This window comes from Talpa occidentalis, unplaced genomic scaffold (assembly GCF_014898055.3).
Source record: "Talpa occidentalis isolate TD23 unplaced genomic scaffold, MPIMG_talOcc4v2.1 talOcc4.16, whole genome shotgun sequence".
NCBI lineage: Eukaryota > Metazoa > Chordata > Mammalia > Eulipotyphla > Talpidae > Talpa > Talpa occidentalis.
This window is the reverse complement of record NW_023601653.1, coordinates 27,530,007-27,556,491: the sequence shown is the minus strand read 5'-3', so window position 1 is coordinate 27,556,491 and position 26,485 is coordinate 27,530,007. Positions and strand designations below refer to the sequence as shown.

General features: G+C 35.4%; 1 protein-coding gene across 1 annotated transcript in view; it reads left to right on the top strand.

The window, feature by feature from the left end:
* OTOGL (otogelin like) overlaps positions 1-17,232 on the top strand; it is a 201,790-nt gene extending 184,558 nt beyond the window's left edge. The window contains exons 51-64 of the mRNA XM_054696187.1: positions 161-346; positions 1,463-1,675; positions 2,133-2,237; positions 3,085-3,192; positions 3,342-3,443; positions 4,555-4,659; positions 4,745-4,785; positions 6,742-6,805; positions 8,171-8,349; positions 8,864-8,968; positions 12,609-12,728; positions 14,038-14,083; positions 15,349-15,428; positions 16,099-17,232. Coding sequence (XP_054552162.1) covers positions 161-346; positions 1,463-1,675; positions 2,133-2,237; positions 3,085-3,192; positions 3,342-3,443; positions 4,555-4,659; positions 4,745-4,785; positions 6,742-6,805; positions 8,171-8,349; positions 8,864-8,968; positions 12,609-12,728; positions 14,038-14,083; positions 15,349-15,428; positions 16,099-16,299 — 1,655 coding nt within the window. The 3' untranslated portion in view covers positions 16,300-17,232. The remainder of the gene's footprint in view (positions 1-160; positions 347-1,462; positions 1,676-2,132; positions 2,238-3,084; positions 3,193-3,341; positions 3,444-4,554; positions 4,660-4,744; positions 4,786-6,741; positions 6,806-8,170; positions 8,350-8,863; positions 8,969-12,608; positions 12,729-14,037; positions 14,084-15,348; positions 15,429-16,098) is intronic.
* The last annotated feature ends 9,253 nt before the right edge of the window (positions 17,233-26,485 follow it).

Genomic DNA, 26,485 nt, shown 5'->3' with positions numbered 1-26,485 from the left:
GTTTCTGATTTATGGTCATATTAGTGAAAATTGAACTTTGAAAAGTTTGAAATGCATCAGATTTATTTTTAGAAAGAAATCTGACATTTTTTGCTTTTAGTGGAATTCAATAGCCAGGTAACTTCTGTCATGAACAATTTTTGCCCTCTATTCTTCATAGCTCTGAGTTGTCCAGAGGGAAAGGAATATCAGCCCTGTGTGAGATCTTGTGAAGCCAGAACATGCCTGAACAAGTGGTTCTATGGACATTCTCCATGTCTGAATTTAAGAGAAGACTGTGTGTGCAAAAATGGAACCATTCTTCACAGGCCAGATTCAATTCAATGCATTCCAGAGAAAGAATGTGGTAAGAAGCAAAGTATAAATTAACTTCAGGGAGCCAGGAAGTAAATACATACATGCATGCATGCATAATAAATAAATAAATAAAATATTTTTAGATCTGAGAAATATTAATCGAAGATTACCTATGTGTTGTAAAGGAAACAAGTTTGCTTGTTTGCAGGTTTTTAATTGGGGACTTGTGAGTTTGGTTTGCTACTTAGTAGGATAAAATAAGGAATGTTCATTGGGCATATGATGGTCACTACATTTGTATTTACTATTCCTTTAAAGACATACTAGAGGCCATATATATCATCAAGTAAAACTTTAATAATAAAACTAATAGTTTTTTATTATCACTAGTTTTTTTATTATCACTAAATAATAGTTTTTATTATCACTAAATAATATTTGGCTTGATTGCTTTTTCCATGTTTAAATTTTAAAGCAGAAGTGTTTTGAATTTTCATATGGCAAAAAGTTAATATAAATAGGGAATACCTGGTTTTCTCTTTTGTTTAGATTTTTTTCGTTTATTTGTTTATATATTTTTATATCATTGTTCATTGTTGTAGTGTTTGATTTCTCCTCTCAGGTGTTGTCCCCATAAATTACCACCACCAAGACACCCTTGAACCATCAACATAGACTCTTGTGCTCTTCTCTCCTGTTTTGATCCCTCTCACTCCCCTAATGAATGCCTCCAATTTATAGCTTGACTGTTAGTTTTGTCTTTTTTTTTTTTTAATTCTTCTGATCCTTTTTGTGGGGAATACCTTGTTTTCTAATACTGCTCATTTTTAATATTTAATATTTGAAACTGACTTAAGTTGACATTACTGTACTCATTCAAGCACAGGGGAAAGGAATAAAAATCATTAACAAATCATCTTACTTATAGATGAGTCCATACAGATTTCTATAATCAAAAAATATTTTTCATATTTATTTTTAATAAAATTTCATTGAAGAAAAATGTAGACCAGTAGCTGATAAATATAAAAAGGATTCTGAAAAAAGATCTGTAACAAGTTATGTTACTGGGCCAAGCCACAGTCTGAAATGGGAACATTGTAGCTTGCTTGTGTCAGTGCTCAGGTTTGGAGTGATGTAAAGTTGTCGATTTTTTTTTTTAAAGCATGCACTGATGGTGAAGACCAACCCCGCAGTGCTGGGGAGGTTTGGAATGGGGGCATTGACGAATGTGCTCTATACAAATGTTTGGAGAATGGAAGCATTATTCCTATAGAACCTGAATGTGATGACGAGCCTTCCCCTGTTTGTGAACGAGAAGCTGAAGTTGTCCTGGGCGTCGTCGATAAGTGGACCTGCTGTTCAAAGGAAATTTGTGGTATCTATGCAGACAGAAGCCCTGTAGTCAGTTAATGCCACAAAATATGTTATTTCTTGTGAAAAAGAAGGGTATGCATGATGTTTTGTATAAAAAATTAAGCTTGAAGTGACAATAGAAATACTGTCCTACATGCCACCCTTTCTCAAAGCCAGTTTTGTTATGGTTTTGTTAAATTTGCAAATAAACAGACAAAACTCTGTTAGCAACAAATATTATTCAGTAATAAGTGACAAGATGAAGGATCCAAGAATCTGACTTATGACAAGGGTGAAATACAATAATTAATAAATCTTAAGTTCCTAATTTTCACGTTTAACCAATTTTGTGAGTTGAGGAGTATTAATTATTGTACAAAAATATGCATAATGAGAGTTCTTTCCCTGCTTTGAGTTAGAAGCAAAAGATTTTAGTTATGTTCACTGATATTTTAATGCTTCTGTTTCTTTTTCTCCAGGATGTGACATGACCTTGTGTGAAACTACTGTTCCAACTTGTACAGATAGTCAAAAATTGATCATTGGCCACAGCCCTCTTTCTTGCTGTCCACAGTACCAGTGTGGTGAGTAAATAATTAGGAAAAATAAGAGTGCGATTCATTGTTCAGTGTGAATAGTAGACTAGATTCTCATTCTTTGTTTCCACAAGGAAATGATTTCTTATGCAGATTATATAATTGTCTTGCTAAAGCTAGTTTTTAAAATCTGCAATTTATAAATTTCTATATGTATATATGTGTATATGTGTGTACATATGCATGTGTACATACACAAAATTTATTTTTCTTTAATTTTATTGCTTTGTATTGAGGCAACATTACTTTATATTACTGTTCATAATTTAAGGGTATAGGCTCACCCCTCTGCCGGGTGTCCACCTGTTATTGTGCCCACCACCAAAGCACCCATAACCCTCCGTTATAGTCCACTGGAATCCTTACTTTACTTCCTACCCCCACTTTCCCCACACCTACCATCCTTTCTGGTAGCCTCAGTTCTGTAGTCATATTTCTAGCAATTGTTTTGGTTTAGTTTTTTTCTGTTGCTTTTTTATATATTCCACATATAAGTGAAATCATCAATATTTCCTTTTCTCCTTTCTGATTTGTTGCACTTGACATACTCCCCTCAAGTTTCTTCCAAGTTGTTGCAAATGGAAAGATTTCATCTTTTTTATAGTTGTGCATATATAGCATATCTTCATTTTAGGAAATAGCAACTATGTATGTAGATATACATATATGCATATATAATAGCTTTTTCCTAGATATTTTCCTTAGATATTTTCATTAAAGGTTAAAGTATTTAAAGTGAATTATCACTAAATTCAAAGAGAACTAAAGCACACTAATTTATTTATTTTACTATCTTACTTTATACAAATCATCAAATATCTTTGTGTTTCTGCAGAATGTGACCCACTCAGATGTCCCAGTATTTCAATACCAGAGTGCAAAGAAGACTATTTCATGCTTCAAGTTCAACAGGGAGAGCCTTGTTGTTTTTCTCCTCTTTGTGGTGAGTATAGTTTCTTGAAAGAAAAGGGAAGATGTAGGAAAGCTTTCATTTGATGTGAATTTCATAGGATTTTACATATATAAAGTTACCTGAAAAATTTGTTTAGTTCAGCTGTGACTTTCTGGGATTTTTTTCTGCTTTACCTTTAGTTTGTGAACCTTGCACTGAACCTATTCCACTCTGTAATGAAGGAGAATTTCTCACTGTGGATCTTAACACCACACACTTATGTTGTCCTCAGTATTATTGTGGTAAGTATTTTTTAAAACTATTTTAAAATATGTAGACATCTCCAATGTTTAAGGAACCCAGTCCCTTTTAGTTGTACTATTATATCAGAACTTAGTTGAATTCTAGCTTATAAAATATACATTACATATATAGAATATTATACTTCTAAGAACTCTTTTTGGATAATAACCTTACTGCCAAAAAATAAGGTCAGTTATAACTTTTTTCATCATCTTAGAATTTCTAGAAATCTTGGTGATTCCACACTACTTTCTTTTCTTTTTTTTTAAAGATTCATTTTATTGGGGGCCTCCCTGGTGGCGCAAGGGGTTAGGACACAACCTATGAATCTGTCCGCAGCCACTGCAGCATGAGTTCGATCCCCAGCCAGGGTGCAGCCCACATGGCGCAGCAGACCTCTCCTGACTCGCCTGCTGCTCCCTTCGGCAGTGTATTTCAGTCATTCCGTCTGTTCTGTTCCCCTCTCTGTCTCTGATGAATCCTCTTACCCCCCAACCCCCACACTTCTGGCCTGTGCTCCAGTTCTTGTATGCATGAATAAATAAATCTTTAAAAAATAAAAAAAATATTCATTTTATTATGCACACGATAACTGGGGTACAGGCCAGAGGTGTGAGTGTGTGGGGGGAGTGAGAGAATTCACCAGAGACAGAGTGGGGAACAGAACAGGCAGATTGACCAAAATATACTGCTGAGGGGGAGCAGCGGGTGAGACAGGAGAGGTCTGCTGCACCATCTGGGTAGCTCCCTGGCTGGGGATCGAACTCGTGCTTCAGTGGCTGTGGATAGCTTCATAGGTTGCATCTTAACCCCTTAAGCCACCAGGGAGGCCCAATTCCACACTATTATCATGCCTATTTTCTTCTTGCACCCCTGCCATTTCTCAAGCCTCCTCACCTGATGTGCTGTCCTCCTTCTACTCCTGCTGATATACCTGCTTACGTGTCATTCATTCCTTTCTCACCAACACCTGGCCAATGGGTGGCAGGAGAGTCAACACTGGGGAGATATGTGGCTGCTTATTACATCAGTAATGGTAATGAATTAAATGTAGGTGGTGAGAATTTATTTCATGAAGCTAATCTTTGCCCATGTAACTTTTCTATTTAGTTTGTGAGCCGAATCTTTGTCCTCAGCCATTACTCAGCTGTGCAGAAGATATGAATCTTTTGAAAGAAAATGTATCTGGTCAATGTTGTCCAACTTGGCGTTGTGGTAATTAATTTTCATATTTTGAAGTTTTATTGTGATATGTTAATGTGTTCTGATCAATATAAATGTGGTGCTTTTATCTTTTCAGAATGTAGCTGTGAGAACCTTGTTATGCCAACTTGTGAAGTGGTAAGACCACATTTTAATTGACTTGTCCTATTATTTAAAGCAGATTATCTTCCTTTATCTCTGTCATCATATGAATTTTTCTCAGAGTTAATGGAATTATCCCCATTAAATTGTACTGAGGTAGATTAAAATAATGTACTCTTTCATATTTAATTTGAGGTACGAAAGTACATGTTTTGTTATGAATGACTGATTCTACTAGTCTTGCATCTACTTAAGTTCACTTAAAATTAGGCCAAACATAAAAAAAATTATCTTAATATTGAAAGGAGGATCAAAACAAGGGTGGGAAGAGCACAAGGGACCATGGTGATAGTTCCCAGGTAAATGGGTGGAGGGAATTTTACGGCGACTGTAACCAAGATGAAAATGCATACATTGTACAAAAATGAAAAATGATGTAAAAAATATATAAAAAAATTAAAAATAAATAAAAAGGAGAAAATATTGAACGGAATCTTCAATGATTCTTCAAGGAAATGCATCTTTTGCAAAGAAAGGGTATAGATGTAACGATCTGCACCTTCTTAAAAGTTACCTATAAACTTGCTAATCTTGGAGAAATTCTAAAGATTTAATTTTTAGGAATAATTACAACGTTGCTGTCACATATTGAACCATTCGGTGTAATCCATAGTGCCTTATAAGTCTGTTTTCTTTAAATATTTACCTTCATAATAGAGCTATAAGGTTTGAGGAAAATATATTTCTGGCATTATTTATTAGGAAAGACTTTTTTTTCACAAAGAGACTTTATTTTTATTCTCTTTCTCAAACAATGTATATCCTTGAAAATCTGATTCAGACTCCCCAGGTCATAGCTATAGTGGGGAATAAATGAGGCATTTTTTAAAGTAATAGACCCCTATTAGGATGTCACTGCTTAGTAAACAAAGCAAGATGCAAAATTGTGTTTATATGAGATGAATAAGTTCTAGAGTTCTACTGTACAGTGTAGTGCCTATATTGTATATTGAAAAATTTTCTAAAGGTAGATCTTAGTTTGTGATCTTATCAAAATAATAATGGAAATAATAATAATAATAATAGTAATAGTAATAATAATGATGTGATGAAACTTTTGGCAGTATTGGATAGATCTGTGGCATAAGTAGTTTCATGGATGTATTCTTAGCTCCAAATCATCTAGTATGTACGAACTTTCGTATGCCAAAGTTGTGATTTGCGTAGATTATTTAATTACCTTTCATAAAAAGTCTTTACTGTTTCCGATGAGGCAAAGTTTAAACAATTCACTGACAGCTTTCTATCTGTTAACTCATTCTAGGTTCTTTACATAATTGATCCATTTGTTTCTCTCAGTAAACTTAGAGGTAGAAAGTATTACCACACCCATTTTACAGATGAGGAAAGTGAGGAGAAGCCTGGCTGAGTAACCTGTCCTAGACTATACAGCTAATAGGTAGCAGAGGTACATCAGAATGAAGGCAGTCTTATTCCTGAGTCTGTACCATTGGTCTCTATGCATATTTTTCGGCTCCTGCTTTACATACTGTAATAGCCTTGCAAATAGCAGACCTCTGAGCCACCTCTATGAAGAAGATAAGCAAAATTTCCACCAAGGGAAGTTTCCAGGATTTTCACGCATTCTCTTCCGTTGCACACTGGACACTCAGAATCAAACAACATAGCTTAAAGTAAGGACAGACCATAAAGATCATCTTATGACTTCAATCATTTACAACATAAAGTTTAGAGAGATTAAATGATCCTTGATCACATTGTTCATTGGCAGTTTTTCTCATGGGATAATCCATTAAATGATCACTGAATTAAGAAAAGGCTGTTCACTATCAAATATTTATTAAGCACCTGCTTTGTGTCTTGCTGTATAGTAGAGAACATAGTAGATCTTACATTATGTATTTTTATAATTGTCACAAAATAAACCCTATGATAAATCATATAATCATAATAATAATATCTTTCCAATAGGGAGAATTTACTGCAATAGACCATAACTTTCAGAGTGACTGTGGATGTGTAAAGTATCTCTGTGGTAACTATGATTTTTAACTCATAAGAGAAAATGAATAGTATAAATTTGTGTACTTACAGTTAATAAATTAAGCATGCTGTTTTCTTGTGATGTATGCATATTTTAAACCATTTGTCAATTTTTTAGCATAAAAACATTATTTTTGAGCTTCTTCTTTTGTAATGTCTCTAAATGTTCCAGAAATTTGATAACAGGACAGAAAAATGAATTTTTTTTAGAGATTTCACAGAACTTATAGTTGATGCTAAGGTTCTTTTTATTATATTATATTTAATTTTAAAGATTAGACAACAGAGGAAGGGGAGGGAGGTGTGTGAAAACAGGGGAGGGAATAGCACAGGGTATGGCATGATGGTTCACGTTGCTATGGCATTGGAAGAACTACGGGGACTACACCTGAGGGGAGAAATCCAGGATTGTACAAAAATGAACAGTGATGTTAGAAAATAAATAAATACATTTAATTAGAAAAAATAAAGAGTAGACATCTAAAAGTGAGGTTTTTTTCTCACTGCTTTATAATTACTGATGTTAACTTTGTAAAACTAACAGTGAGGTTTTTTTGAAATAACAAATCTTTATATTAAGTATTAGTTAATTGATAAAAAATAAAACTTTTGAGCAAGAAAAGTTGAAGGCTTTGTTTTTTTTTGAGACCAATCTTAATTCAGTGTTGGTGAGTCAGAGCTTCTGAGCTGAATTCTTCATCACTATCCTTTAAAAGATATAGTAGCACATTAAATCCATCATAAAACATGACATACATGACTATTAATTTATGACACAATAAAACTGAGAAGTTTCTCTCTAAATAACAAGTAAACGTCATGAACCGTTACACAATCCCATCATGAAGAGGCCTACTGCTACTGAATTGGGCTTTGCCTTTCTGCGTGCATATCCACTCCTAATATTTGTTTCCAGAAGGAACAGGAGTAGCTTGGCCAGCTTTGATCTAAAATTCTGTGGTCTGCTACAAAGTATAGCTTTTGGAGAAAGAGCAAACAGAAAACTACACTTGAGAGTACAGATAATATTTTTTATTTGTAAAAATATTTTTATTGTTTTTTTTTAATTAAGATAATGAATTATAACACTGTACATGATTTAGAGGTATAGGGCCACACCTCTTCAGATTTCTTAATGAATGTTAAGGAATAAATAAGCTACATTCATCATTAAGTAAATTCTTGAGTAATTATTAATGTATTATTAAGTAAACAATTTATAAAAGTGAATATCTTCATTGGTTTTGGTTCACTGATTCTTTTGTTGGTTTAGAAAATTTTTCATAGAGCAATGAAAACATGGGCTTAAATAAAAGTTTCATTGGTTAATAAAAAACTGAATAGTTTCTTTTCCTAGATAAGGACAATGTGTGTCTATTTCAAGAAACATCAGTACTGAATCCAGGTCAATCCATGATTAAATATTTGGAAGGAGACTATTGTCATTCAGTGGAGTGTCTGGAAGAAAAAAATAACTATACAGGCTTTCATGTGCTGAATTTTACAATGGTAAATTGCTCAAAGGAATGTGATATTGTAAGTATTCTTTATAAGTCATTCTGGAGAGAACTGATTAATCTTAAAATGATAACTATAGAATTTGAACTAGGGAATGCTCCATAAGTTAAACCTATACTCTTGAATAGTACTTAAATAATATATTCATGTGTAATGTATATATATATATGTGTGTGTGTGTGTGTGTGTGTGTATATATATATATATATATATATATAAATATAAAATGCACATCTTCATTTCCTTGTAAATGCCCTTGAGCGCCAAAAGTCTTATTATGTGTAGCTTGCTTGACCTGAGGTGGTTATATCTGCTTGATGAATCTTGACAGGTAGGTGTAAAGATTACTGTCTACTTCACTTCTACTGCAGTTACATAAAGTCAATTATTACTTGAAGTGCCTCAAATTTAGCAATGCTTACACGTGTTCTGAGAGAGCATATCGTTATGATAAGAAATACTTTTAGGGCTCATTCATTACAAATATTGATGCTATTGTGTGGCTAATTCAAGGTACTATTGTTATATGCAGCACCAGGTATATATGCCATCTCCAAGTGATTATAATTGCTGTGGTACCTGCAAAAATGTATCCTGCAAGTTTCAAATGGAAAATGGAACATCAGTTATACATGAGGTATAAATTGCTGTTTACCAAAATGTGTTCCTTGGAGAGTAGCTCTTTGTGCTATATTCTCAAGTCAAATACAAAACTCTATTGTATTTAGAGTTCTAAATACAATAAACACAGCTATATAAAGCACACATACACAAAACACAGTTGTAATTGTCACTGATAATTTCTGTCGTAAAAGAACATGTTTAACTCATTTCTCCAACTTGTATTATTATAGATCCTCAATTTTACCCCAGATATGAGGACTCGACCTTGAAAAATGCTCATTTCTAACAATTACACAGGAAAAATTATAATATATTTACTCATTTGAAATGAAATATTTTGATAGAAATCTGAAACCTAATATTGTTAGCACTTTATTATTTCAGATATTAAAGATTTCAATGTGTAGACAAAGCATTTAGAATATTTGACAATAAAAACAAGAGGATTCCAAGAGTCACAAATGCTATGCTATGTTCCCACCAAAAAGAATACATAGTTTCTCCGAATTCAATTATCTCTAAATAATTCTTTACAGGTTTGCAGACTAACCTACTCCTCCCCTAGAACTGAAGAATGGAATTTTGCAATTTTCGTGTAGTTGTTAGTTGTGTCATCAGGTGTTGGATAGTCACAGGTTCTCTTTGTGTTTTATGTCACCTGAAAGAACCTTTGACTTATCATTACTACCCTTAAGATTTTTTTGTCCATTAAATTTAATTATCTGGAGATCTTGTTTTTGGAGTACTTAATTACATGAGATTACTTGCATGTCCCAAGGAAAGCATATTTTTCCATTCCTGTGCTTTTGTTAAATAAGACAGCTAAACAATTATCTTTCTTGTATCATAATCTATTGTTTTACAATTTTGTGCAAAATAGTTTTGTTGATTTAAATAGTGTATTGCTGTATGTTTTATCCTAGCAGTATTTGTTTTATTTATTTATTTTTAAAGAGAGTCTTGCCCTCTTACATAATGAAGAGATACAGGTGTCAGAACAAAAGGACTGAGAGACTAGAAAACATGTAGTCATTTGGGGATTTGGGGTGAAAGGGCAGAATGAACTCTACAGATGTAAATAATCTAGAAACCATTACTGTCTTTAATTGGTATTCATTGTAATAAGCCTGAGGTTTAAAAAAATATCCGGTATGTTCAGAGTATTTTTAAAATATAGGTAATGCTGGGCCTTCCTTGTGGCGCAGGCAGTTGAGCGCAGTGCTGTGAAGCTGTCTACAGCCTCTGCAGTGAGGGCTTGATCCTGGCTGGCAGGGGAGATACCCATATGGCACAGCAGACCTACTGTCTCGCCCGCTGCTCCCCTCAGCAGTGTATTTCAGTCAGTCTGCCTGTTCTGTTTCCGCTCTGTGTCTGGTGAATGCACTCACCCTCCCGCACATCTGGCCTATACCCTGGTTCTTGTATGTATAAATGAATAAATCTTTAAAAAAAAAATAGGTAATGCAGATAGGTAAAAATATATCAAAATCATTAATTTGTTTTTTAAGAGTAAGCTTTAATTATCGAAAAATCTATTTTCTATTTTTGAATTCAACATTACAGTTTTTCTTGAATTTAAAGAATATCTCTTCTCTCAAACTTGAACTCATATATACTTTTCCAACTGAAGTTCGTGGAAGCTCTTGTTATTCATAGATTAACGTAGAACCTAGAGAAAAGGAACTTAATCAACATTCTTGTTCACAGGGAATCTTCAAGTCAGAGTTTGAATAACATTTAAAATGTGGATTAAAAAATAAAAATATACATCAACAATTACATCTCAGTAATTATGTCATAATTTATTTTCAACTGACTTTATTCTAAATAGGAATTCTGAAGTTAGGGATGAAACAAATAATTGTTATACTTAAAATTTTGTTAAAAGAATAGGAATAAGTTTTAAAATAGCCATAAGGTATACAAACTTAGAACCAAAAGTCAATAATCACTATCACTGAAAAGCTTAAAATATTGGGCTTCCCCTGGTGGCACAGGCCATTGAGCACTGTGCTGTGAAGCTGCCCGCAGCCTCTGTAGCGCCGGTTCGATCCCGGCCGGCCAACGAGGGTTCCACATGGTGTGGCAGACCTCTCCTGTCTCACCCGCTGCTCCCCTCAGCAGTGCATTTCGTCTTTCTGCCTGTTCTGTACCCCTCTCTGTCTCTGGTGAGTCCTCTCACCCTCCTGCGCATCTGGCCTGTACCCCGATTCTTGTATAAATAAATAAATACATCTTTAAAAAAAAAGACTTAAAATATTTTTGTTGATAAGGGAGTAGAAGGGAGTCTAAACAAAACTCAAGAAAGATGGCATATTAAGTAATTTGATTTGTTGTTTTATAATTAGTGAAGTAAACTGAGGGCAAGACCTTTGACACTGACCAAATTAGGTAATTAATTTTGTAGTAGCCACAGATACCCATTTGTTTTTTCCTTCTTTATTGCTTTATTTTTAAAATAAACTTTCAATTTTGAGGTAGTTTTGGATTCACATGTACTGTAAGACAGAAAACAGAATTTTCTGTGTACTTGTCATGCACTTTCTTCCATTAGTAACATCTTTTTTTAAAAAAAAATTTATTTTTTATTTAAATTTTATTTTTATATTCCCCATACAATTACAACCTCCTTATTTTGACCCCCATCCCTCCTTTCCCCGCCCCTCACCCCCCATAGAGTGTCTCTGGTTCATAGTTGTTTGTTGGTTTTGATATTTTCTTTCTTATAGTTATTCTTTTTCCTGGTCCCTTATTTAAGTTTTCTAGATTCCTGCTATGAGTGAGACCATCCGGTATTTTTCTTTTTCTTTCTGGCTTATTTCGCTGAGCATGATCCCTTCCAGCGCCATCCATGTTGCCGCAAATTGCATGTGTTTATCTTTTTTGAATGCTGAGTAATATTCCATGGTGTACATTAGTAACATCTTGTAAAACTATAGTAAAATATCAAACTAGGTTATTAGCAGACTCAATCAGCAATTGTATTCAGATTTCCTGAATTTATCTTATGTTCATTTAAAAAAAAATATTTATTTATTTACGCATACAGGAGCTGGGGTACAGACCAGAGATGCGCAGCAGGCAAGACAGGAGAGCTCTGCCTCACCATGTGGGTTTCTCCCTGGCCGTCTGGGGATGGAACTCAGACAATCCTCAGCTGCAGAGGCGGTGGATTGCTTCATAGTGTGGTGCTTAACCCCTGCGCCACCTTATGTTCATTTTTGAAGACGCAGCTAGTTATATGCAGTTTTATCAAGTTTAGAGTTAGGTATGGATGAAGCACTACCTTGTGCAGAATAGTCTCAATTCAGGCATCATTCTTATTGCCTTTTTTGAATTACATCTCCCAACCTTTATTCCAAGCCTCCTTATCACTGATCTATTGCTTTATTGTACATTTACATCTCAGTTCCAAACACACACACACACACTATATATATATATAAATCCATACACACATATACATATGTACATATATATGCATTTTAAATGAATATTAGATATATTTGGGGACATTTCCATATGAAAACTATGTCATAAAACATTTTCTGCATGTTGACTTTACTTTTAATTTGGCAGGAGAGGAAATTTTCTATTTAAGAAATACAATAGATATTAATATGCAAAACAATAACTTTCTCTTTTATTTTTAGGAGGGGAGTACTTGGCATTATAATTGCACCACATATGAATGTGTTAAGACTGATGAAGGAACAATTATTCTGAACTATAGTATGGTCTGTCCCCCTTTTAATGAGACTGAATGCAAAATGGTTTGTAATTTGTTATATTTATGAAAATTTTGTGTTAGGTGTAACTTAGAAAAATATGCATTAGTATGTTTTCTAAGATCATAAATACATACTTTGTGGCTTATTCATTTTGATGTATGTTTTATTTTCATGTATAAGTAAAAGTCCTGTTATATTTCTTCTGTTTTCCATTTTGAGTTATGTGAGGTATTCCAAAAAATTTTGACATAATAATAATTATGTTATCTCTGAAATTTTATGTGTAGATCAGATTATTGAAAAATCATTTGATCAGTTGATTTAGACTATTTTTCAATATGAATTTATAAACAAATCAGTTAAAGCTTGTCCAGCTTTCTTTCTTAAATAGGTTTATGATGTCATTTACCTGTTAACTCTTGCTGCCTAAGTCAAATTTTTCTTAGCATCTCCAATCACAAGCCACTGTAGAACTCAGCACTGGTTATACCATTGCTGACACTTTAATCTTACTGTCCCAATTCTTTATTCTGTCAGAGAAAATTTCATTGAAAGTATAGATTCTTGAAAATGAAAACAACAATTTTTGGAAAAGATCCTTTGAAGCTTTAAAAATAGAGAAACTGATAATGGAGAGTGAAGTTTGTTCTGTTTTATGATGCCATAATATTTGTAAGGGTAGAGAAATAACATAGTTTTATTTTTTCAAGTATACTCTTTTAGTGAGAATTAGCTAATAAGATATGATACATGTGAAAGTCATAAAATTTCTACTCTGGCAAAACAGACATCATCTTAGAGACTCATTCTTATGAGTAAATTATTCTTATATTTGAATTGCAGTTAGCAGTAACTATGTAACTACTATAATATTTAAAAAGGTAATCAATATAATTTTCTGAATTTAAGTTTTGGAGTCATCCTGAAGTGGAGAATTTTTAAATAATAAAATATTAAAGAAAAAGATAAATCATTTTAACATTCAGTTTATGTTCAAGAGTTTAGTCCCAGAGAAATTTAGATCATTTCTAGGAGTTGAAAAAATATAGTGACCTCTATTTAGAGTATCTATTAGTACTTTGCTTTGGTAAGAAATATTTTTGAGTAGTGAAAATGTGTTTGTTTAAATAAGTTGATTTTGTTTAAATAAGTTGATTATTTTAAATAAAATATCTGATCTTAATTTTAAAAACAAAGTTATTCTTATTAAAAGGGGTATATCCCATTTGTTTTTCTATAAAGGTTATGTGATATTTAATAAAAATATTGAAGAAACTTGTTTTCTATTTTTAGTTTAAGAGGAAATGAATGAACATTGTGAGTTTTGACTTTATTCCTTTTCTCCTCCTAGAATGAAGGGATTGTGAAGTTTTATAATGAAGGTTGTTGCAAGATCTGTGAGTGATGATATATTCCCATGGTGTATGCCTTACATATGTGTCTGTACAAATTTTCCCTTTGTTATAAGGATACTAGTTCTATTGAATTAGAGCTCTCTCTAATAATCTAATTTCACTTGATCACCTATAAAAATCCTGTCTCCAAATAACATCTCATTCTGAAGAATATATGACTATTAAGAAGGCACAATTCAACCCATAACATTTATATTCTTTTGTTGGGACTTTTGTGGCTAGTATAATACTACTTTTTTTTTTTTAATTACTAGGACTAGACACATAGTACTTAAAAGTTTACTGCTCATTAAACGCAAGCAATTTTTTATTCTCTCTGAATAAAATGTAAACTAATGTGTATTAAATAGTCATTGTATAAAGAACTCAAAGAATGACATTTTGACTCTAGAATATGAAGACATTTATAGTTTTGTGATGTCACTTCTTTCTTCTGCTTCTTCTGAGTTGAGACTTCATAGGTTTGAGACATAGGAATAGAATCCTGTTGAAGTGTTAAGACTGTGGATTCTATAATGTTAATTATTAGAGATGTGATTGCATTTATTTCACATGAGGGCAGACAGGAGAAGATTTGTGTAATCAATCATATTACTACTATTTGTTGCTTGCTACACATTGATTTTCTATTAAGCATATTGCAGACAGACAGGACCACAACAAATCTTCACAATAGTTAAGGCAGTAGGAGAGGTGGTAGGTGTGGTTTACCTTATAGATCAGGAATTGAAATTTCAGAAAAGTTGATTATACTTGTCAGTAATAGATTTAGGCCTCTTCAATGCCTGGCCTCAATATCTTTCAATCTGCCAGCATATATTTTATAGAAATACATCAAACTTAAAATTTTAGGTATAGGGCCTCCCTGGTGGCGCGGGCGGTTGAGCGCCGCACTGTGAAGATGTCTGCAGCCTCTACAGCGCAGATTCGATCCCTGGCCAGCCGACGAGAATCCCACATGGCGCAGCAGACCTCTCCTGTCTCGCCTGCTGCTCCCCTCAGCAGTGTATTTTGTTAGTCTGCCTGTTCTGTTCCCCACTCTGTCTCTGGTAAATCCTTTCACCCTCCTGCACCTCTGGCCTGTACCCCAGTTCTTGTATAAATAAATAAATAAATAAATAAATAAATAAATAAATAAATAAATAAATAAATAAAATTTAAGTAGAGTCATAGGTTTACTTGAATTAAACATTTTGACATGGGCTTTTTGAATAATTGATGAATTAATGCATTCTATATTTTATCAGGTAAACGAGAAGAAAGAATATGCCAGAAAGTGATCATTAAATCAATCATAAGGAAACAGGACTGTATAAGTCAAAGCTCTGTAAGTGGAAAAGCAACATTTGTTACATGAAGGACATGTGTCTCTCCAAAAGTTTGTGTCACATATACTAATAATTTTGTAAGCCAATAAAATGCTAATACATGATATTTAACTTTGAGATTATTCCTATTCTTATCTTAAAATATACTGTTTGTGAAGAAGTGTGAATTACTGTTAGCATACAAAATCAACAGTTCTGAATGATAATTGTGATCCACAGAGATTAAAATTAAATCTAAGTATATTTGACTACATATTGTCTTAACTGTGCAATTTTACTCAGCAAAAATGTTCTAGTTTTAACTTTGCCTCCTTTAATATAATTTGTTCTCTTCTTTAGTTGCTTGATTAAGGTGTAGCACAGGTTACTATGTTAATAGTTACTATGTTAATCACAATCACTAGATTGTGATTAACATGTTCCTTATCTGTGTAGTTATGTGCACACATTTTATACTTGGAGTTATATCAACATCAATGTAACTTTGCATGGAACATCACCTTGACTTTTGCAAATTTGCAACTTTATATTTTTTGCAGTTTTCTGACCTACAGAGGCTCTAGGGTTGAAATGATAAGGAAAAAGACTTTCATTTGACTTCTTAGTGGAATCAATCAATAGTCTTTTATATTTTTCAAGACATTCTTTTCTCACTGTCACTCCCTACAGATAAATATTGCATCCTGTGATGGAATATGCCCATCAGCCACCATTTATAATATCAATATTGAGAGCCATCTAAGATTCTGCAAATGTTGTCGTGAAAATGGAGTGCGAAACTTGACTGTGCCACTGTATTGCTCAGGAAATGGAACTGAAATCATGCACACCCTCCAGGAACCTATAGACTGCACATGCCAGTGGATTTAAGCTTCCAGATTTGAAAAACACAATGCAGCATCATAATGTCAAATGGATTGAAATTTTATCTCTACTATCTAGGCACTGTGCAAGTATATACCATTTAACAGTAGTATATTTTTCAGATGATTAGTTTATGGCAATTTGACACTTGGTATGAAATATATACAATGTCCATGGGAAAATAGATTTGTTGATCTACCCTATTTTAGAGAATCAAATTATTTTAAGTCATTTAGGTGTCTTTGATGTATAAAATTGCAACATACTGCAGACCTGGGATGGTCTTGTCAAATAGAAGTTTATTTTACTAAATTCTTTCCATTTAACTTGAGTTATTTTTTGATTTGCAAAATATATCTCTACTGTTGAGTCTGGTAAAATATCATCAGTTAAAACTGACATCTGTAGTCATAAAGAGTGGCATCCTTAGAGATATATCATAGAACTGTGGGAACTAAGATTATTTAAAGCCTGAATGGAAGTTAGGGATATTAGCTGCAAATTCCCCTCAGTTTGCAGATATATCATATAACCAGAGAAGCTGTTTGACTTGTACAAATTTATTTGATGTAACAATATAATGAATTCATGTAAACTGTTAAGTTCCAATGTGTATGTACTAGTTCTTTTATATGGTCTTTTCTTTTGAACAGTAAAGTATCTATCATAAAATATTTTATTCTTACAGAATTTCCTTGCATAGAATTGAGAATTTTAAATTTAATACCTTTTTAAATAAGATAAAATACCACACATGCTTATGCATATACAGGCATATAATAGTCATCACACTATTAATGAATGGGGAAATGTAGCATAGTTACTAAAAAGAGAGGGATATCTTGAGCTTTTATTTTTTTATGCAATTAAAACTATTATCAAATATATTGTTACTGTTTAACATTTAGCAACCTATTTACTATCTCAATGATGTTTGACTTTTGAGATGCATCTGCATACTATTGAAGTTGCATGCTATTTTGCTGTTCATGCTGCTGCTGCTGAAGAATGAAATAAAATTATTTGAATGTATTAATAATTAAGCTTGTAGTAGAATGCTTCACTTTTTAAATACAGTAGATTATTGATATTTGCAATAAATATATCTTGAGATATTTGAAAATTCCCAAATTCTTTTCCACTTCCATAATTGTCTAAATTTTCTCATCTCTAGGGAGAGGTGCCTTTCTTGGGATGATGTGGGGATCAAATAAAGTGGAACATCAACGAGAGAACAGTAAAGTGAAAGCAGATGCAGGGGCTGTGGACAAGGCTCAGATTTGAACTAGGTACTTTACTTTCAAGTACAGGTGTTTTCATTTCAAAATTATGTGTCCCAGAATGGGCAACTATAAGTTCCCCCACTATCCAAAAGTGGAATGTTTTCTGAGAACAACTCAAAAAATTTTTCCATATAAACTATGGTAATGACAGTCTCAGGTCTCAAATCTACATGTTGAATCATACCAAATAAAAATGTCATACTTTGGGCTAGTGGGGAAACCAGTATTAGGGTTACTTAAAAATGGATAAAGGAATGATATATACATTGAGCCTTCAAAGTCCCAATAACTACTATATATAAAAATTGATTTTATCCAGTTGTGCATAAAATGACTTTTTCATCTACATGTTGACATTTTGATTTTCTTTGATTCCTATTAACATATAGATTGAAACAAATATTTTTGGTTAAAATAACATTTTGCTTAAGTGAAAGTGTTATGTACTTCAAATAAGGCACATAATGTATATTGCCTTTATTTTCTTTATTTTCATGCTCTGTGAAAAATTTATTAAATATATTAAGTCAATTTTTTTGTGGAAAAATGGAAGCATTCCCCTAGAATTTTATAAACAGTCTCAAATACAGTAACTGTGTCTTGAGCACCTACTATGTGCCACGTGCTGTTCTGAGGTGTTCTGAGGGACAGGAACAGGCACTGAGCAGGTTTTCTATGATCCCATGCAGATGGGGTAAAGGAGGAGAGAGTCCTGGAGACCTCAGTGGGTTTTCAGGCTTTTATTGGGATTACCAGGTACACGGCAGGCAGGGGTGCTGGGGGGCCGGGAGGCTAGCAGGCCTCCCAGCCCCCAGCAAGTCTTCACTCTGGACTTTCCAGCCTTCTCTCACATTCTCTCTGCTCTTCTCATGGCTCTGCTACTATCTCAGCTTCTCTGCTCCTCTGCTTCTTTCTTGGCTTCTGCTGGCGTCCCCATGACGCTGCCCTTAAAAGCCCAGTCTTAGCCCAGGTGAATCCCATCTACCTATGCCCACACCCTACTCCAGGTGCCCGCCATCAGCCATGCATTCAGGACCGCAGGGTTCTGTCATCTATCCTAATGGCAGGAGGGCAGAAAAGCCTGATACTTTTTACCTTACCCTACATGAGGACATAGGCCAAAAATGCTAAACTCCTCACCCTCATTCACTCAACTTGGAGTTTAATGAGAAAATAAGAATTAGATAAATATATTCAAGAAAAAGTCCAGAAGAGAACCTAAAACTTTCGAGGGTATAGTATATGATAAAGGTGGCCTCCTTTTCTTACTGATATTTGTAGGGTAAGGAAAAAATGTCAGGCTTTTTTGCCCTCCCGCCATCAGGATAGATGATGGATCCTTGTGGTCCTGAATGCATGCCTGATGGCGGGCACCTGGAGTAGGGTGTGGGCAGAGGTAGATGGGATTCACCTGGGCTAAGACTGGGCTTTTAAGGGCAGCGTCATGGGGACGCCAGCAGAAGCCAAAGGAGAAGCCGAGAAAGAAGCTACAGAAGCCGAGAAGTGGAAAAACAGGAAAACAAAGAAGCAGAGAGAACACCAGAGAGCCCAGAAAGAGTAAAGAATTGCTGAGGGCTGGGAGGACTAGCAGCCTCCTGGCCCCCCCCAGTACCCCTGCCTGCCGTGTACCTGGTAAACCCCAATAAAAGCCTGCAAAAAGCCACTGAGGGCTCTGACTCCTTTACCCGGTCTGCTGGATATTAGAAAACCTGCCCTGTGTCCTTCCTGCCCCTACAACATTGTTTAGAATTCTGGAGAAAAAGAACTTCATGCCTCCCCCATGTGAGCCCTAGGGACTCTGGCTTCTCCCCAACTTCTGAACCTTGAAGAAGCACCGTGTCCCCAGATCTAACTTGATGAACTGGGCAACGCACCTTAGGAAAAAAAAAAAGGAATTAAGATCCTGTGCGTGAACTGGAGACTATTCATTCTCTGGGTGTATCCTTGGAACGTGAACTGTGGGCGGCTCTCTAACATTTTCACTTGTATTACTTTTGTTACACTGTTACCTGATTTCCCTTAAGTAAGTTCCTTGGGGCCTCCCCGGTGGCGCAGCGGTTGAGCGCTGGGTTGCGAAGCTGCCCGCGGCCTCTGTGGCGCCGGTTCGATCCCCGGCTGCTTCCTGACCACCGGAGGAGGGTCCCACATGGCGCGCAGACCTCTCCTGCTGCCCGCTGCTCCCCTCAGCAGTGTACTTCGGTCCTTCTGCCTGCTCTGCTCCCCGCTCTGGCTCTGGTGGATTCTCTCACCCTCCCGCGCTTCTGACTGTACCCAGTGCATGTATAAACAAAACAAACAAACAAATAAAATAAATAAATAAAGCATGCCTCTATTAAAAAAAAAAAAAAGTTTAAAAAAAAAAAAAAAAGTAAGTTCCTTGCAGTTTTTCCCACCTCAGTAAATGACTTGTCAACATTTAGAGAGAGAGAGAGAGAGAGAGAGAGAGTGTGTGTGTGTTGTATTGTGACATTTATACATATTTCCTGATAGGCTCAGAAATATACCTTGAAACTACAAAATGAAATCTGTTTTTAATCTTTTTTTTTTTATTAATAAATTTTATTTTCATATTCCCCAGGGGAGGGATTGGGGTCAGAATGGGGGGATTGTTTTTAATCTTATTAAGTCAGTAAAGTTTTTTGGCTACTTAGGATTTCATGTTGGGAAGGAGAATTAAAAACTCTCCTGCACTGTTTATAGGTGAAAAACAATATAAAATATCCACATAAATAATATCCATTGGCATTTTGTTTGTTTATTTTTGCCTTTTTGTCCCTGCTAATGAACATGTTTTTATTATTTTAAATCTTTAAGAATTTTTATACTCCCAGAAGTTTTTCTGCATTAAAATTTTGTGTGCTACACAGACCAATGGAATCGAATAGAAAAATGCAGAAATAAACCCACAGATTTATGGTCAACTAATCTTTGACAAAGGAGCAAAGAATATGCATTGGAGCAAAGAGAGTTTGTTCAATAAATGGTGCTGGGAAAACTGGGTCGCTACATGCAAAAGAATGAAGCTTGACCACTACCTCACACCATACACAAAAATCAACTCAAAATGGATTAAAGAACTAGACATAAGACTTGAAACCATAAAATACATAGAAGCAAATATAGGCGAAACACTACATGATATGCACATCAAAGACATTTTACAGACACATCACCCAAAGCAGTGATAGCGAAGGCAAAGATAAACAGCTGGGACTACATCAAAGAGCTTCTGCACAGCAAAAGAGACAATAACAAAAACAAAGAGAAACCCCACCAACTGGGAGAAAATTTTTGCACACAACACTAATGATAAAGGAGTGATCACAAAAATCTACAAAGAGCTGATGAGACTCAACAAAAACAAAGAAAATAATCTAGTCAAAAAATGGGCAGAGGAGCTAAAAAGAAACTTCTCTGAAGAGGAAATGCAAATGGCCAACAGGCATATGAAAAAATGTTCAACATCTCTTGAAATCAGGGAAATGCAAATCAAAACTACCATGAGATACCATCTTACACCAGTGAGAATGGCACATATTAAAAAAACTAGCAACAACAAATGTTGGCGAGGGTGTGGAGAAAAAGAAACTCCCCTGCACTGTTGGTGGGAGTGCAAACTGTTCCAACCACTGTGGAGAGCTGTGTGGAGATTTCTGGACCTACTAAAGATAGAGCTTCCATATGATCCAGCAACTCCACTCCCAGGTATTTACCCAAAGGACACAGAAACATCCATTCCAAAGAGCACCTGCACCCCTATGTTTATAGCAGCACTGTTTACAATAGCTAAGATTTGGAAACAACCCAAATGCCCAAAAATAGATGACTGGATCAAGAAGATGTGGTACTTATACACCATGGAATATTACTCAGAATTCAAAAAAGATAAACACATGCAATTTGCAGCAACATGGATGTCGCTGGAAGGGATCATGCTCAGCGAAATAAGCCAGAAAGAAAAAGAAAAATACCGGATGGTCTCACTCATAGTAGGAATCTAGAAAACTTAAATAAGGGACCAGGAAAAAGAATAACTATAAGAAAGTAAAAATCAAAATCAACAAACAACTATGAACCAGAGACCCTCTATGGGGAGTGGGGGGCGGGGAGGGGAGGGATTGGGGTCAAAATAAGGGGGTGGCAATTGTATGGGGAATATAAAAATAAAAAAAAATTATATAAAAAAATAAAATTTTGTGTGCTAAATAATATATCCTTAAGTGAATACCAACATTTTTTTAACTTATCTATTAAGGGGTATTTAATTTTTTTAAATTTTCCCTATTATAAATTTTTTTTTCCTATTATAAATCTTTACACATTTGTGGAGTTGAAGAAAGGAGTGTCATCTACATGCTGAAGTATTTCCACATTCCTTAATTTGTTTTCCACAACAGCTAAACCAACTTTCCTCCCATAAGATATATAAGTGTTTGTTTTATTTAACCTCTGCAGTCATCAACTTTTAAGTACAGGTGTTTTCATTTCAAAATCATGTGTCCCACAATGGGCAACTATAAGTTCCCCCACTACCCAAAAGTGGAATATTTCTGAGAACAATCAAAAAATTTTTCCATATAAACTATGGTAATGACAGTCTCAAGCATGCAGTGGAATGCAAGTTCATGTTGATAGAATAAGCAAAAAAAGTCAGTCATGTACTAGTATATATGCCTGAGTGAGCTGCGGAATTTCAATCTTTTTGCATATTGATTGTACTTCTTTTGTCTATTTTTAATTTTTCCATTTTGTTAATGGTGATTTCATAGTGTGCCTTATGTGAATAAATAATTTTGCAAACTTTAGATGAGTTAAGCTCAGACTGAAATAAGCTTTTTAATTTTTAACACTTTTAACTTTATGTACCGCTTTAGGGTTTTATTATAATGAATATGACCTAGGATTTTTGGTTCCATTTAAATTTTAAAATAGTAATTTTAAAACTTAATAATATAAAAAATTAAAATTAAATACCATTAACCAAACGAAACCTTTCATTTATATTAGTTTTGAGATGACTGTGAATTAATTAATGATTTACTCAATTAAGCCGAAAAGGAGAATAGGTATTCAGGATATCTTTTTTTATTTAAATATTTTATTTTATATAATTCTTACATCTTTTTTCATCTTTGCACAATGTATGCATTTTCATTTTGGTTATATTCCCCATACAATTGCACCTCCCCCCTCATTTTGACTCTAGTCCTTCCTCTCCCCCCTCCCCCCCCACCAGTGTGTCTCTGGTTTATAGTTGCTTGTTGATTTTGATTTTTACTTTGTATTGATTAGTCTTTTTCCTGGTCTCTTATTTAAGTTTTCTAAATTCCTGCTATGAGTGAGACCATCCAGTATTTTTGTTTTTCTTTCTGGCTTATTTCGCTGAGCATGACCCCTTCTACCTCCATCCATGTTGCTGCAAACTGCATGTGTTTATCTTTTTTGATTGCTGAATAATATTCCATGATGTATATGTACCACATCTCCTTGATCCAGTCATGTGTTTTTGGGCATTTGGGTTGCTTCCATAGCTTAGCTATTGTAAACAGTGCTGCTATAAACATAGGGGTGCAGGTGTTCTTTGGAATTACTGTTTCTGTGTCCTTTGGGTAAATACCTAGGAGTGGAATTGCTGGATCATATGGAAGCTCTATGTTTAATAGTTCAAGAAATCTCCACACAGCTCTCCACAGTGGTTGGAACAGTTTTCACTCCCACCAGCAGTGCAGGAGAGTTCCTTTTTCTCCACAACCTTGCCAACATTTGTTGTTGCTAGTTTTTTTAATAATGTGCCATTCTCACTGGTGTAAGATAGTATCTCATGGTAGTTTTGATTTGCATTTCCCTGATGACAAGTGATGTTGAACATTTTTTCATATGCCTGTTGGCCATTTGCATTTCCTCTTCAGAGAAGTTTCTTTTTAGCTCTCTGCCCATTTTTTGACTAGATTATTTTCTTTGTTTTTGTTGAGTCTCATCAGCTCTTTGTAGATTTTTGTGATCACTCCTTTATCATTAGTGTTGTGTGCAAAAATTTTCTCCCAGTTGGTGGGGTTTCTCTTTGTTTTTGTTATTGTCTCTTTTGCTGTGCAGAAGCTCTTTGATGTAGTCCCAGCTGTTTATCTTTGCCTTCACTATCACTGCTTTGGGTGATATGTCTGTAAAGATGTCTTTGATGTGCATATCATGTAGGGTTTCACCTGTATTCTATGTATTTTATGGTTTCAGGTCTTATGTCTAGTTCTTTAATCCATTTTGAGTTGGTTTTTGTGCATGGTGTGAGGTAGTAGTCAAGCTTCATTCTTTTGCATGTAGCGACCCAGTTTTCCCAGCACCATTTACTTTCTTTGCTCCAGTGCATATCCTTTGCTCCTTTGTCAAATATTAGTTGACCATAAATCTATTCAGGATATCTTGAGTCTCTGACTCCTGAAGGAGAATAGAGGTTCTTAATTTGACTAAAAAAAAAGCTTCTGAGATTTTTCTAGGCAATTAATTACAATGCAGCATCTCAAGGTCAATATTCACTGTACACACTATTGAGATCCGGATTTTCAACAGTTTTTTAAAATTGATCTATTGAGAATATAAGTTTTTCCATCACACAGAATCAGATTTCAAGTATGACAGGCCAGAGGGTCTGTAGCCCAGGGACTAGATGAGTATTCACATTTGTGCTAACATTCTCAGTCAAGATTGCTGTGAATGGCTCCCAGTTTGGTCCCAGTGTAACGTGTTGTAGGGTAAGGTAAAAGTATTGGGCTTTTCTGCCCTCCTCCCATTAGGATAGATGACAGAACCCTGTTGTCCTGAATGCATGCCTGCTGGCGGGCACCTGGAATAGGGTGTGGGCATATGTAGATGGGATTCACCTGGGCTGAGACTGGGCTTTCACGGGCGGCGTCACGGGGACGCCAGCAGAGAAGCAGAAGCAGAAGCAGAAAGACCACCAGAGAATGCCGGAGAGCCCAGAGTGAAGACTTGCTGGGGGCTGGCAAGTCTGCCTGCCTCCCGACCCTTCAGCACCCTTGCCTACTGTGTACCTGGTAAATCCCAATAAAACCCTGCAAAACCACTAAGGGCTCCAGGACTCTCTCCTCCTTCACCCGTCTGCTGGAATCATAGAAAACCTGGTCCATGTCCTCCTGCCCCTACATGTGCTCATCTGGGGGACAAGGGCATGCCGACACCTGCCCCAGGTTCCTTGCCATGTACCACAACAAGAAGCTGTTTCTGCCCAGAGGAAGGAACGTCTTTTTCTTTGCACAACTGGCCTCTTGCCTAGCCAAACACCCATCTTTGGGGCTGCCTCTTCTCAGAGGGAGGAGTCTGTTTCTAATAACTGCTGAGGTAAGAAAGGGGAGGCAGTTTTTAATTTTTCAAACAGATATGATGCAGTTTCCTAATATATCTGCCATGAATCAGTCTCCTTTACCAATTTGCACAAAGTTTAGTTTGCTTCGTTCCTAACCTTCATTTTTCTTGAATATAGTTTACAAGTGGCTGTAATGCTTGGTGTCCTGCCTCTGCACTGCATCTTTGTGGGGGGGGGTGGGAATTGTCAGTTTTTTTTTTTTTTAATTTTACTAACAATTGCTAACTAGAATGCTTGAAGTTCTGGTTAAAGACAACATTCTATTAGATTATCAAAATATCAGAAAATACAAAGATTATAGAAAACCTGAAATAGAAATACAAATTATATGTTCTTTATGTAGTTTAGTATTTAAGTTTCTGACTTCTCATTCATACTTGTTTTGTGTCAAATTATATTGAATTATATCTGCCTATGTTTTATTTTATTAAGTTACATATGTATGCACATAAACACACACATAAGTAATTTCGCTTTATTAACCCAATTTAATAATTCTATAACTCTTATCCTTAATGCCAATTGTAATGCTTCCATTATTTAATTTCTATGTCTGTTTTGTTGCTTTGTATCTACAAGTAATTGTTCTCTAGAAAGTTTAATGGATCCTGTATTTTCTAAGATTTTGCTCACAGTATAACATGATACTTATGGTCTCTGGATAAAAGGGGTCAATTGTTGAAGGACAGATAGACTTGAACTTTAAGTGGTGAACTTAATGTGGTATATGCAAATGTTGATTTGTAATCATCCACACCTGAAACATAACATCATAACATGCTATAATACAATATTTCTTCAATAAAATAATGCTCAACCAATATATGAAAATTATTCAATGTTGACGGTTAAAATCAACACCTCGACACTACTTTCCGTAGGGTTTGGACCAGTCTTCATTCCCGCCAATAGAATAAAAGGGTTCCTTTTTCTCCACATCCTACGCCCGCAGATGTGGACATAAGAGCCAAGAACCAGCAAGGAAGGTCAGAGACCCTAATTGTGAGCTCAGGGAGGAGGAAGGCTTGACTCAGCAGTCAACTGCTGCAACTAACACCGAACTTATTATCAACGAAAGAATGTGGCTTCGTGCACAGCCACATGGATAAACTTAAAACGGTGCTTGATGGGGACTATTCAGACACATGGTTGACTCTTTTCTTTTCCAGGAGAGGACAATGTTTCCCATTCACGTTCTCTCCCGTGGCCCTGTGCTCCTGGCTTCCAGTGTGCGGCGTCATTCTTCTCCAGATGTCAGTGTTTAGGGATTCGCCTCCCACTCCTATCCCGCGCTTGCGTTGCCATGGAGATCGTCGCTTAATTAGCAGGCAAGGCCTCAAGGAAACTCCCCTGCGTAAGGGTGGGAAAAGCGCCATCTAAGCGCTGACTCTGAGAGGAGCCCCCCCCCCAAAAAAAAAAAAAAACAAGCTGGGAGGCGGGCCTCGCGGGGGGGCTGAGACCAGATTCTCCTGGTCTAGTGCACTGCGCGCATCCCTGTGGCTCCCGGACAGGGTTACCCGAGCGCAGCACCTAG